The 13,836-nt window shown below is 36.3% G+C and overlaps 1 protein-coding gene across 1 annotated transcript in view; it reads left to right on the top strand.

Moving 5' to 3' along the window:
- The window catches only part of HMMR (hyaluronan mediated motility receptor), a 38,752-nt gene that overhangs the window by 6,915 nt on the left and 18,001 nt on the right, over positions 1–13,836 (top strand). Inside the window, exons 4-11 of the mRNA XM_045075632.1 lie at positions 3,136–3,183; positions 3,350–3,538; positions 4,687–4,773; positions 4,863–4,963; positions 6,369–6,443; positions 6,580–6,758; positions 7,198–7,346; positions 10,898–11,112. Coding sequence (XP_044931567.1) covers positions 3,136–3,183; positions 3,350–3,538; positions 4,687–4,773; positions 4,863–4,963; positions 6,369–6,443; positions 6,580–6,758; positions 7,198–7,346; positions 10,898–11,112 — 1,043 coding nt within the window. The remainder of the gene's footprint in view (positions 1–3,135; positions 3,184–3,349; positions 3,539–4,686; positions 4,774–4,862; positions 4,964–6,368; positions 6,444–6,579; positions 6,759–7,197; positions 7,347–10,897; positions 11,113–13,836) is intronic.

The following is a 13,836-nucleotide window of genomic DNA, read 5'->3' as shown; positions in this document are numbered from 1 at the left end:
TTGTTAATATGGAAAAGATTCAAAGTTAGGAAACCAAGGCTGTAGGTTAAGCTTAGTCTTGTTCATTTGTTCAGCAATTACCTAAGTCTCTCATTTTATAATAAAGGGTTTCATTATCCAATATGGAAGTGATTAGCCACATGTGGTTATTGAGAACTTGAAGAGCTAAATTTTTAATATTATTTAATTTTAATTAATATATATTTATAAACCAGTACTTGATTCTCTTGTTGGAAAACATAAATTTTTTTTTTAACATATTGGGGATATGAATCTACTTCTTCATTGCACAGTTTATGGAATCTAAATATAGGTAGCTATTTCTTTCTCAATCTCTCTCTCTCTCTTTTTTTTTTTTTTTGGAAGTAGTCCCTACACCCAGCATTACAGTCTGGAGCCCAGTGTGTGGCTTGAACTCACAACCCTGAGATCAAGACTTGAGCTGAGATTGAGTCAGATGCTTAAACAACTGAGCCACACAGGTGGCCCATAGATAGCGATTTCTGATAAAAATCTAGCATTTGAATTGAGATGTGCCATAAATGTAAAATACACAGCAAGGTTTGAAGACCTAATACAAAACACATAAAATGTTTCACTAATAATTTTGTACTAATGACAATAATTGAAATAATACTTATTACATTTAGGGTAAAATAAAATATATTACTAAAATTTTTACTTTTTAAATATGACTACTAGAAGGGTGCCTGGTTGGCTCAGTCAGAAGAGTGGGCAGCTCTTGATTTTGAGGTCATGAGTTTGAGCTCCACATGGGGCATAGAGATTGCTTAAATAAATAAATAACTTTAAAACATATATGTAACTACTAGAAAATTTGAAAATACATATGTGGGGGTGCCTGGGTGGTTCAGTTGGTTTAGCGCCTGTCTTCAGCTCAGGTCATGATCTCAGCATCCTGGGATTGAGCCCCAAGTCGGGCTCCCCACTCAGCGGGGATCTGATTCTCCCTCCCCCTCCACCCCATTTCTTCTCTAGAAGAAAATATGTATGTGGTCTGTGATATATTATAGGGCAGCACTGATATAGACAGTCTTTTCTTACACAGTGATTTAAATGTATATACAATGAGATAATCTTCAGCCATAGAAAGGAATAAAATCCTGCTGTTTGCAATAACATGGATGGACCTAGAGAGATTAATGCTAAGCGAAATAAGTCCGAGAAGGACAAATACCATATGATTTCACTCATACGTAGAATTTAAGGAACAAAACAAATGAGTAAAGGGGGTCAAAAAGAGAGAGACAAATCAAGAAACAGTCTCTTAACTTTAGAGAACAAATTGATGTTACCAGAGAGGAGGAGGGTGGAAAGATGGGTGACATAGGTGGTGGGGATTAAGGAGTGTTCTTGTCTTGATGAGCACCTGGTGTTGTATGGAAGTGTTGAATCACTATATTGTACACCTGAAACTAATATTACACTGTATATTAACTGTACTGGAATTAAAGTTAAAAAAAATTTTTTTAAAGAAGTTGATTTAAATTTCCTAATTTGAATTTCTTAAAGAAACAGTTCTAAAATTTCAAATTAACTACGGAACTCTTAGAAAACTAAATTGCATACAGGTTTGTATAAAACCCCTAAATAATTGGCCATCCTTATAGAAAATGCCATCCTGTGGAAAATTAATAAATATGAGACTGATATAGGCCCCCTCAACTTAGAAGCACATAAAACAAGTTGTGTGCAGTATGTTTATCCATTTTCTTCCATTTTAGGTAGAAAAGATGGATATTCTGTTTAGGGCCGTTGTGTCAGAAAAGCTGTTGGATATAAAAATACATAGAGCAAAATTGTGTGTCTTATTTAGAATAAAGGCAATGAGTAAATTAGAATCAGCTGACAAGGGATACCTGTGTGGCTCAGTTTATTAAACGTCTGCCTTCAACTCAGGTATCGATCCTGGAATCTAGCCCCACATCTGATTCTCTGCTCCGTGGGGAGTCTGCTTCTCCCTCTGACCTTACCTCCTTTGTGTTCTCTCTCTCTCAAATAAATAAATAAAATCTTTAAAGTTGTTGTTTTTGTTTTTTTTTTTAATTTGACAGACAGAGATCACAAGTAGGCAAAGAGAGAGGAAGAAGCAGGCTCCCCGAGGAGCAGAGAGCCCAATGCTGGGCTCAATCTCAGGACCCTGGGATCATGTCCCGAGCTGAAGGCAGAGGCTTTAACCCACTGAGCCACCCAGGCACCCCAAATAAATAAAACCTTTAAAAAAAATCCGCTTACACCATTTTAATTTTTATGTCTTCGCATGTGTAGCTTTTCTTCCTTCCTTGGGTATCAAGGTTTAACTTTATTTCTCTTTGTAAGATTCTTTTCTTTCTGGAATAACATAATTAAATATTCAAAATGTATTAATGTTTAACATTAGAAAGAAGGCATTCAGTAACTTTATTCATGAAGCTCCACCTGTTCTTTTCCCTGGACTTATTAGGAAAAGCCTAATAATCTAGTAGGGTGAAAACTTAAACCTGAAATATTTTAAGATTTAAAGAACATTTTCCTTCTTCTACCAGATAAGTCTCCTACAAAACGTTTACTAGGCTAAGTAAAATGTTTTAAGTAGAAATTAGCTGTTTGATGAGGAGCTCCCCTCCATTTGCTAGGTAGGTTGCTGCCTGATTCATGAATCACTTAATGAAGCCAATTAGATCTTTTTTTTTTTTTTTAAGATTTTATTTATTTATTTGACAGAGATCACAAGTAGGCAGAGAGGCAGGCAGAGAGAGAGAGAGAGGAGGAAGCAGGCTCCCTGCAGAACAGAGAGCCCGATGCGGGGCTCAATCCCAGGACCCTGGGATCATGACCTGAGCCAAAGGCAGAGGCTTAACCCACTGAGCCACCCAGGTGCCCCAAAGCCAATTAGATCTTTAAGAAAAAAAAAGAAGGGGGTGCCTGGCTGACTGAGTAGAGTATGTGACTCTTGATCTTGGGTTGTGAGTTCAAGCTGCACATTGGTAGGTAGATTTTAGTTAAAAAAAAAAAAAAACAAAAGAGAGAGAAAGAAAAGAAAGAAGAATTAAACTAATTTTTTTTACAGCTGAAAATCAAATTTGTGATATTTGTGGCATTTAAATTTATCTCTGTTCTTTGACTTTTAAATAGAGGGAATCTCAAAAGAATGATAAAGATTTGAAGATATTAGAAAAAGAGGTAAGCAGTGCTTCAACTTAACTGAAAAATAAATGTACTATAAAATGGAAAGAGTTGGAACACCTGGTGGCTCTATAGGTTAAGCATTGTTTTCATTATCAATAGCATATACTTATGTTGGCACTGTATTGGTGAGTCATTTATTTATCACCTTGTTTCTGTCCAGATTCGTGTTCTTGTGCAAGAACGTGGTGTTCAGGACAAGCGAATCCAGGATCTGGAAGCTGAATTGGAAAAAATGGAGGCCAAGCTAAATGCTGCAGTCAGGGAGAAAACATCTCTCTCTGCAAGTAATGCTTCACTAGAAAAACAGCTTATTGAGTTAACCAGGACTAATGAACTGCTAAAATCAAAGGTATTTGAACCTGACAATAATATTTACTATGGAATAAATTATAAACATTTTTTTTCTTATGTAGTTGTTTGGGAATTTTAGGCTCTAGTTTAGTATTTTTCCTTCAGCAAATGTATCTTAAATGTTAAACTGCTTCCAAGAAGAATTATTATAGTCTTTTTTGTTATGGTACCTGACGTATAAGAGGTGATAAACAAGTTACTTTTGTTTTAATGTCTGACATTTTCTCATCCTTCTTCAAGGTCTCCCCCAGTAAATAAGGCCATTAATAAAACTTACAAAATTTACACCTAGAAGCCACTGTAAAGATCTTTCTCTGAAATAAATAATAGCAGAACAGCAGGGTTCCATCGCAAATCCTTTTGGAAATGAAGTGGGAAATGAATAAATTTGTGGACTAACTATATTTAATAGTTAAATTTGTCTATTAGTATTGCCATACTAATAGATCTTAAAGGACATCATATGGTCATCTGCTTTTGTCTGAAATATAAGGAGGCTGTAAATCACTGTTCAGTTTAATAACACTCATATATTCAGGGCCTGTAATGTGCTGAGCTCTTTGATCACAAAGAGAGCGAGGGTGCATAAGAATCAAGCTTGTGGAAGGCAGCAGATTCCTGGACCCCACTGAGGGAGATTCTGATTTGGTAGGCCTGGGGTGGACCCTGTAATCTACATATTTCCAAAGAGATCAGGCAATTCAGATGCATTTTATTAAGTAAGCACACTTGACAGAATCCTCCCCAAGAAGCCTGTTATAGAGGCTTGCAGTGGACTCTGCAGCATGCAGAGATAGGTGACCACCCAAACACTCCCAAAAATAAACCAGAAAGGGGTGCCTGTCTGGCTCAATCTGTAAAGCATGCAACTCCCGATCTCAGGGTTGTGAGTTTGAGCCCCACATTGGGTAGAGATTACTTAAAAATAAAACCTTCCCCAAAAATGAAATAAATGAACCAGAAAGTCACATTAATCAAAGAGAGGGACAAGAACAGTAGTAGTGTAAAATCAGTAATCTGGGTGTGGTCAAAGCCTGTTTTTTCTACCAGAGTATAATGTAGGTAAAGAATAATCAATATTTCTGTGATTTTTATATAGGACCTTGTAGAAAATATTTCTGAATTTTTTATGTTTCTTGTACTTAGTTTTCTGAAGATAATAACCAGAAGACTATGAGACTTCTAAGCCTTGAGTTAATGAAACTTAGAAACAAAAGAGAAATGAAGATAAGGGTGAGTGATATCTTGGTGAGTTTGCTGTGTCTGGATCTGGGGATCTGAATGATCTCTCATTTCCTAAAACAGATATTTCTGTTGTGTAGAGTATGATGGCTAAACAGGAAGGCATGGAGGTGAAGCTACAGGTCACTCAGAAGAATCTTGAGGAGTCTCAGGGGAAAATAGCACAACTTGAGGGGAAACTGTGAGTGACTAAAAAAGAAAGAAATTATTAAGTGTAACTAACTCTTGATTTTCCTCTCTCACCTTGCTCTTGTTTACCAAGACTAAACCTTCTTTCACTTAACTTACTGCTCCCTGCTTGCCCTGTTTCTCTTCTTCAGCTGAGCCATGATGATTCCCAAGCATTTTATGCTGAAAAGATGTATGAATGTCGTAATTTTGTCTATTTTCTGTATAAATGATGAGGAAAGGCCTCATAATCTTTAGTAGCACCATGAATATACTTCCTGAATATACCTCCATTTGTTGACTATTTCTCTGTTGATCATTATTTGGATTTCCAGTTTCTATTGTGAATAAGACTACTATGTATGTCTTTTGTGGACATAGGTTTTTATTTCTCTTGAATAAACATCTAGTATTAGAATTCCTGATCATAGGGTAGTGTAATATACATATAATGTGTTAAAAAACTCAAAAGTGGTTGTCACATTTTACAGTCGTACTTAGCAATATATGATATAATTCCAGTTCCACTTCCTCTCCAAGGTTTGATATTGTCAGTCTATTTGATTTTAGCCTTTCTAGTAGGTAGGAAGTAATGTCTCATTCGTAATTTTGTTACTATAAGTGTCAAGCTTCTCCTTCTGTGCTCACGGACCATTCATAAAAATCTTTTTATAAGGTGTCTAAATCATTTGCTCATTTTCTAAATTGAATTGTGAGGAGGAGGTAACACATGAGTAATTGGATAAAAGTCAACCTAAAACAAAGGCTTTATATCAATAAAATGCTGTTTTCTACGTGTTGTGGGTTGGGAAGCCAGGAAAGCTATAGGGAAGATCATTTCTAACACTTAGGTTGTTATAGGTGATAATTCTCATCATCTTAGCCCTTTTATCAGAATTTATTTGGAAACCTTAAAAAAAAAAAAACTTCCGTTTCCTATTTGTATATTTTAAATTGTCAACCTGAGAGGTCACATAAAATAATGGTTTAGAATTTGGATGCTACAGTAGAGCATGTGACTCTTGATCTCAAGGTTGTAAATTTGAGCCCCACATTTGGTGTAGAGATTATTTAAAAATAAAATCTTAAAAATAAAAACAAATGCATTAGGAGCTCCTGGGTGGCTTAGTTGTTGGGCGTCTGCCTTTGGCTCAGGTCATGATCCCAGGGCCCTGGAATCAAGCTCCTGCTCGGCAAGAGGCCTGCTTCTCCCTCTCCTACTCTTGCTGTTTGTATTCCCTGTCTCGTTGTGTCTCTCTCTGTCAAATAAATAAAATCTTAAAAAAAAAAACAAAAACCCCACATTAAAAAAAAGAATTTGGACTCCAGAAACAGCATATCCAATATGGGAGTATTTGGTACAGATTAAGCATTATGTGTGATTATTGTATTTATTCACATATGCCATTTTTTTTCAGTGTTTCAATAGAGAAGGAAAAGATTGACGAAAAATCCGAAACAGAAAAACTCTTAGAATACATCGAAGAAATTAGGTAATATGAGTAGTAGTTTTTAAATAGACCTTAGTTTGTTGAATAGTGATGAGTATATCATTTCATACTTTCTCAGTTTTCTCATTTTCTCTGTGCTTAAATCATGTGCTGTTCAAAATAATTTGTTTTAATGCAGTTGTGCATCAGATCAAGTGGAAAAATACAAGCTGGATATTGCCCAGTTAGAGGAAGATTTGAAAGAGAAGAATCATGAAGTTATAAGCCTTAAGCAGTCTCTTGAGGAAAATGTTGTTTTACTTTCTAAACAAGTAGAAGACTTGAATGCTAAGTGTCAGCTGCTTGAGAAAGAAAAAGGTATTTAAAGAAATAATAGGTACAATATTTAAGGAAAGTACTGCTATATGAACACATTTTTTAATAATTATGAAAACAACATAAAAATCCTGTTCTCTGTGTGAGAATTTTTATCTTTTATAATGTTTGTTCTCTGTTTATTTCAATATATTGCTTGTCTTCATTGAAGTACATGCAGTGGTGCAGTTTTTGACTTCCCCATTAGGTGGCCATTTAAAATGAGAAGATACAGAACCAATTTTCAAGGTTTTATTATAGAATTTATTTATTTATTATGGAATTACTATATTTTATATAGTAAATGATACAAACTTCTAAATTATGTTTTGGCTTTATTTCTTTGCAAATACTTGATCTGTGTAACATGCTAATAGCAGAAAATATGGAAATCTGGTTTCTCAAAGTTAGTATCTAATTTCAGCATTTTTCACTTTTATAGAAGACCTTGTCGAGAGGGATAGAGTACGGACTGAAATTCTAAATTCTGAAATGCAAAACTTAAAGGAGAAACTTACTCTTGAAAAACAGGAACATGAAAAACTACAACAAAAAGAATTACAGATCGATTCACTTCTGCAACAAGAGAAGGTAGTTTACTATAGTATAAGAAAAGAAAACAACTTGTGCTTATTAAGTCATACATTTCCCTGTGTATCAGAAGACCTTTCAATTGTATATGTGCTTCACTCTGACAGTTCTGTTTTTAGAATCTTATCCTGAGTAAGTTGTCCTGTCTATGCTGCAGATTTATCTGCAGAGATGTTTATGACAGGGTTATCGATAATGTGAAAAAATTATAAGCAACTAATGAACCAAAATAAGAAAATTGTTTAAAAATTTTTTCTTGGGGGCGCCTGGGTGGCTCAGTGGGTTAAAGCCTCTGCCTTCCACTCAGGTCATGATCCCAGGGCCCTGGGATCGAGCCCCGCATCGGGCTCTCTGCTCAGCAGGGAGTCTGCTTCCTCCTCTCTCTCTGCCTGCCTCTCTGCCTACTTGTGATCTCTGTCTGTCAAATAAATAAATAAAATCTTTAAAAAAAAAATTTTTTTTCTTGGGGCGCCTGGGTGGCTCAGTTATTAGGCATCTGCCTTAGCTCAGGCGGTGATCATAAGGTCCTGGGATTGAGTCCTGCATCAGGCTCCCTGCTCAGTGGGGAGCCTGCTTCTCCCTTTCTCACTCCCCCTACTTTGTGTTCCCCTTCTTGCTGTCTCTCTCTCTATGTCAAATAAATAAATAAAATCTTAAAAAAAACTTTTTTTTTCTTGTGGGGCACCTGGTTGACTTAGTCAAGCATATGTCTCTTGATCTCAGGATTGTGAGTTCCAGCCCCACCTTGGGTTAAGAAATTACTTAAAAGTAAAATCTTGGGGTGTCTGGGTGGCTCTATCTTTAAGCCTCTGCCTTCAGCTCAGGTTATGATCCCAGAGCCCTGGGATCAAGCCCTGAATCAGGCTTCTTGCTCAGTGAGAAGCCTGCTTCTTTCTCTCTCACTCCCCCTGCTGTGTTCCCTCTTGTGCTGTGTCTCTCTCTGTCAAATAAATAAATAAAACCTTTTTTATTTAATTATTTTTATTAACATGTAATGTATTATTTGCCTCAGGGGTACAGGTCTGTGAATCATCAGGCTTATACATTTCACAGCACTCACCAATTCACATACCCTCCCCAATGTCCATAACCCAACCACCCTCTCCCTGCCCCCTCACCCCCCAGCAACCCTCAGTTTGTTTTGTGAGATTAAGAGTCTCTTATGGTTAGTCTCCCTCCTGATCCCATCTTGTTTCATTTTTTCCCTCCCTACCCCTCCAAACACCCCTACCCTGCCTCTCAAATTCCTCATATCAGAGGATCATATGATAACTGTCTTTCTCTGATTGACTTTAAATATATAAAATCTCTAAAAATAATAATAATAATAAAGTCTTAAAACTAAAATCTTAAAAAAATATGTATTTTCCTGGAACATGTGTTAGATTACTACTTGGGCATTTACAGTTATGTTTTAAAATGGTATCTAAATGCATGTGAAACAAAAGCAACATTTTTTAAAATCTAGATTACATAAAGAATAAACATATTAGTGGGGCACCTGGGTGGCTCAGTGGGTTAAAGCCTCTGCCTTCGGCTCGGGTCATGGTCTCAGGGTCCTGGGATCGAGCCCCACATCGGGCTCTCTGCTCGGCCAGGAGCCTGCTTCCTCCTCTCTCTCTCTCTGCCTGCCTCTCTGCCTCCTTGTGATCTCTCTGTCAAATAAATAAATAAAATAGTTTTTAAAACTAAATAAATAAATAAACTTATTAGTGAGAAAAACAGTTCTTAAAAACCAATGAGAAAGCATGGAAATTCATTATTCACAGAGGTCAAAATTCAGATAATCTGTAAATATGAAAAGATGTTCTACCTTAGTAATTATCAAAGAAATGGAAAATGGAAATAATTGTTTTTCCCTTATAAGATTGGTACAAATTAAGACATTTGATAATATATAACATGTTAGAGTGGAGCAAATAGATACTCGAATGCATTGATAGGAAATATTGTTGGGCAATCTGCAACAACTGAAGGAATTAAGTAGATCTGTATATACTGACTTAAAGATTTCAGCAATCATTTTTAGGATTTTTTTGTGTGATCTTTACATATGTAATTTATGTTATTTATATATGTATGTGTGTGTGTGTGTGTGTATTTTTTTAAGTACATAAGTGTGTAGGAAAAGACCAGAAGGCATATATACCAAACTAATGGTTATCTCCACATTGAGAAAACATTAAGACTGAGGTGGCATATAATCAGAGGCAATTTTCACTTTACCTGGGTTCTTTTGTTTTTTGTTATTTTTTTCTGCCATCTAATCCTGCAACTGCAGTTATTGTTGGCAGACCTTTCAAATGTTTTTTTGTATCTTAGTATTTAAGATCCTAAGTGCAGGGAGCCCCTGGGTAGCTCAGAGGGTTAAGCCTCTGCCTTTGGCTCAGGTCATGGTCTCAGGGCCCTGGGATCGAGCCCCACATCGGGCTCTCTGCTCAGCAGGGAGATGCTTCCCCCACCCCCACCTCCCCTGCCTGCCTCTCTGCATACTTGTGATCTCTCTCTCTGTCAAATAAATAAATAAAATCTTTAAAAAAAAAAAAAAAAAGATCCTAAATGCATTGTTAGGAGTATAAAGTGCAGAGAGAATGCTTGTTTACAGGACCCCTGGGATCATGACCTGAGCCAATGGCAGGCACTTAACCAACTGAGCCAACAGGCATCCCTCAATGTATCTGTTTTTATGCCAATACTATACTGTTTTGAGTACTATAGATTTGTAAGAGAGTTTGAAATCAGGGAGCATGATGCCCCCAATTTTGCTCTTCTTTCTTAAGATCACTTTGGCTATTCAGGGTCATTTATGTTTCAATACAAATTTTAGTATTGTTCTATTTCTGTAAAATTTCCCGTTTTGATAGGGAATGCGTAGAATCTATAGATTGCTGTGGTTGTATGGATATTTTAACAATATTAATTTTCCAATCCACGAGGACAGAGTATCCCTCCATTTATTTGTGTCTTCTTTATTTTTTATTTTTTAAAGATTTTATTTATTTATTTGACAGATAGAGACCAGAAGTGGGCAGAGAGGCGGGAAGAGAGGGGGAGTGGGGAGCAGGCTCCCTGTGAGCAGAGAGCCTGATGCAGGGCTCAATCCCAGGACCGTGAGATCATGACCTGAGCCGAAGGCAGAGGCTTAACCCACTGAGCCACCCAGGCGCCAGAATTTTTTGACAGTAATGATTTATAGTATAACATTAAAATACATTTTTATACTATTGAAATCACAGTATACCTTTCAAATAGTATCATCAGAGAAAGATAAATGCTAAAATTCAGTTGTAAATTATAATTTTAATTTTACAAGATATGTGTTGTGGGTGTGCGATACATAGAATAAAGCCTGAAACAACATTTACCCCAGTGTTAACACGGTGCAGGATATAATCCATGACGGCACACAGGTGACATCTGTACTTTTCAAGTTTCTTTGAAGTTCTCGAATTAAGTATTCATACTTTATTATCTGTACTTCTTTTTTGTGCTTAGTAAAAGCCTCAGAAGGCCATTTCATACTATTTCAGTGGTTTTCTGTTTGGATGTAGGAATTGTCCTCCAGTCTTCAACAGAAGCTCTGTTCTTTTCAAGAGGAAATGATGAAAGAGAGGAATCTCTTTGAGGAAGAATTAAAGCAAGCACTGGATGAACTAGATAAATTACAGCAAAAGGAGGAACAATCTGAAAGGCTAGTCAGACAGTTGGAAGAAGAAACAAAATCTCGAGCTGAAGAACTGAAACTCCTAGAAGAAAAGCTGAGAGGGTTTGTATTAATAAGACCTTGTGTCTGATATGACTTCAGATGTTAAAAAGTGTTTTCCAGTACATTCTGTCAGGATACATAGGTCAGTCATGCAAGTAAGTGAGATTGGAATTATTTCACAAATAAGGAATAGAGAGAAGTAAAGTATATCCATAGAATGTTTATGCAAACAAGTATGACAGCCGAAGTCAGAAGCATAGCTTCTTTTTTTTTTCAGGCCAAAAGTTTAAAAGGATGTTAATAAATGGCCAAAATTTGGGGTTCCCTTACTGCTCATGTAAGGGAATTGTCTAAAATTATTGGATATCAACATTATAGCAATAACAGATGTAGAAAGAAAACAAAGGTCTGAATCCTACCTTGAACAAGAAACATTTCTGCTTTTCACCTATGTGTACATTAGTTTATGTTGCATAAGTTGCACCTTTAATTACTGAGTACCTGTGCTCTCAGAAATAGCAATCAAAAAAGCAAAAGAATAGAAAAGAATAACCAAACCTTAGGAAATATTCAAAAATAAGAAATTTAAGAGATCTCAAACTTCTTTTTTTTTCTTTTTTTTTTTTTAAGATTTTATTTATTTATTTGACAGAAAGAGACACAACACAAGCAAGGGGCAGAGGGAGAAGTAGGCTTCCTGCTGTGTAGGGAGCCTGATGTGGGGCTCGATCCCAGAACCCTGAGATCATGACCTGAGCCAAAGGCAGATGCATAATAACTGAGCCATCCAGGCACCCATCTTTTTTCTTTCTTTTTTTCTTTTTTTTTAAATTTTTCTTTTAAGATTTTTAAAAAATTTTTATTTAGTTGACAGAGAGAGATCATAAGCAGGCAGAGAGAGGGGGTGAAGCAGACTCCCCACCAAGCAGAGAGCCCAATATGGGGCGCAGACCCAGGACCCCGAGAACACGACCCGAGCTAAATGAAGGCAGAGGCCCAACCCACTGAGCAACCCAGGCGCCCCTCTTTTTTCTTTTTTTTTTAAGTATTTCCCACACCCACTATAGGGCTTGAACTCACAACCCCGAGATCAAGAGTCACGTGCTCCACTGACAGCCAGCCAGGTTTGCCTTGGACTTTGCTTTTAATTCTAATCCCCTATTTTTATTACATTATGCATCCTTCTGCACCACATTATTTAAATTAAAATATCCAGGTTGATTCTTAAGTTCAAGTTCCACCTAAAATAATTGTTATTTTAGTCCTTGGGATTTCCGTACTAAAAATATTTCTAAGAAGGAACCAAGAACTATACATAAGTCCGCAGTATTATAATGTATCTAACAACTGTGTATCTCTCTCCTGTTAACATATTTTTACTACAATCCTTTTTCTGTTTTCTTGTGGTAATCAGAGATAAAAAGGAATATATATATTCCTATATATATATATATATATATATATATATATTCCCCTAATAACACTTTGGTACTTACCGCTCCCCTCAAAAGCAGGTTATATATATATATATATTCCTATATATATATATATATATATAGGAATATATATATATATATATATATATATTCCTATATATATATATATATACTATTTCAGTGGTTTTCTGTTTGGATGTAGGAATTGTCCTCCAGTCTTCAACAGAAGCTCTGTTCTTTTCAAGAGGAAATGATGAAAGAGAGGAATCTCTTTGAGGAAGAATTAAAGCAAGCACTGGATGAACTAGATAAATTATATATATATATATATATATATATATATATATATTCCTATATATATATAATTTATTATTCCTATATATATATAATTTATCTAGTTCATCCAGTGCTTGCTTTAATATATATATATTCCTATATATATATAATTTATTATTCCTATATATATATAATTTATCTAGTTCATCCAGTGCTTGCTTTAATTCTTCCTCAAAGAGATTCCTCTCTTTCATCATTTCCTCTTGAAAAGAACAGAGCTTCTGTTGAAGACTGGAGGACAATTCCTACATCCAAACAGAAAACCATATATATATATATATATAGGAATATATATATATATATATATATATATATTCCTATATATATATATATATAACCTGCTTTTGAGGGGAGCGGTAAGTACCAAAGTGTTATTAGGGGAATTATTCTATGCTGGAGCCAGGCTCAAGGAACAGGCACTTTAAGAAACTGAGTAGATGGGGCGCCTGGGTGCCTCAGTGGGTTAGGCCGCTGCCTTCGGCTCAGGTCATGATCTCAGGGTCCTGGGATCGAGTCCTGCATCGGGCTCTCTGCTCAGCAGGGAGCCTGCTTCCCTCTCTCTCTCTCTCTCTGCCTGCCTCTCTATCTACTTGTGATCTCTCTCTGTTAAAAAAAAAAAGAAAAGAAAAGAAACCGAGTAGATGATGTCAGTTTCGGGGAGGAAAGAATGTTGAGACAATCATTTATGCAAACTCAAGGAACTGGGTACAGAGGTCAGGAGATAAGGATTTTATTGCTGGATCTGCTAACCAGCTCTGTGATCCTAAGCAAGACAATTCTAATTTCTTTGATTTTCTATTTCATTAGACACAAAATTAAGAGGTTTTAATGAGGGCACCTGGGTGGCTCAGTGGGTTAAGCCGCTGCCTTCAACTCAGGTCATGATCTGGGGGCCTGGGATCGAGTCCCGCATCGGGCTCTCTGCTCAGCAGGGAGCCTGCTTCCCTCTCTCTCTCTCTCTCTGCCTGCCTCTCTATCTACTTGTGATCTCTCGCTGTCAAATAAATAAATT

The sequence above is a fragment of the Mustela putorius genome, unplaced genomic scaffold (genome assembly GCF_011764305.1).
Source record: "Mustela putorius furo isolate JIRA1106 unplaced genomic scaffold, ASM1176430v1.1 tig00000145_pilon_pilon_pilon, whole genome shotgun sequence".
Taxonomy (NCBI): domain Eukaryota; kingdom Metazoa; phylum Chordata; class Mammalia; order Carnivora; family Mustelidae; genus Mustela; species Mustela putorius.
This window is presented reverse-complemented; position numbering and strand designations above follow the sequence as displayed.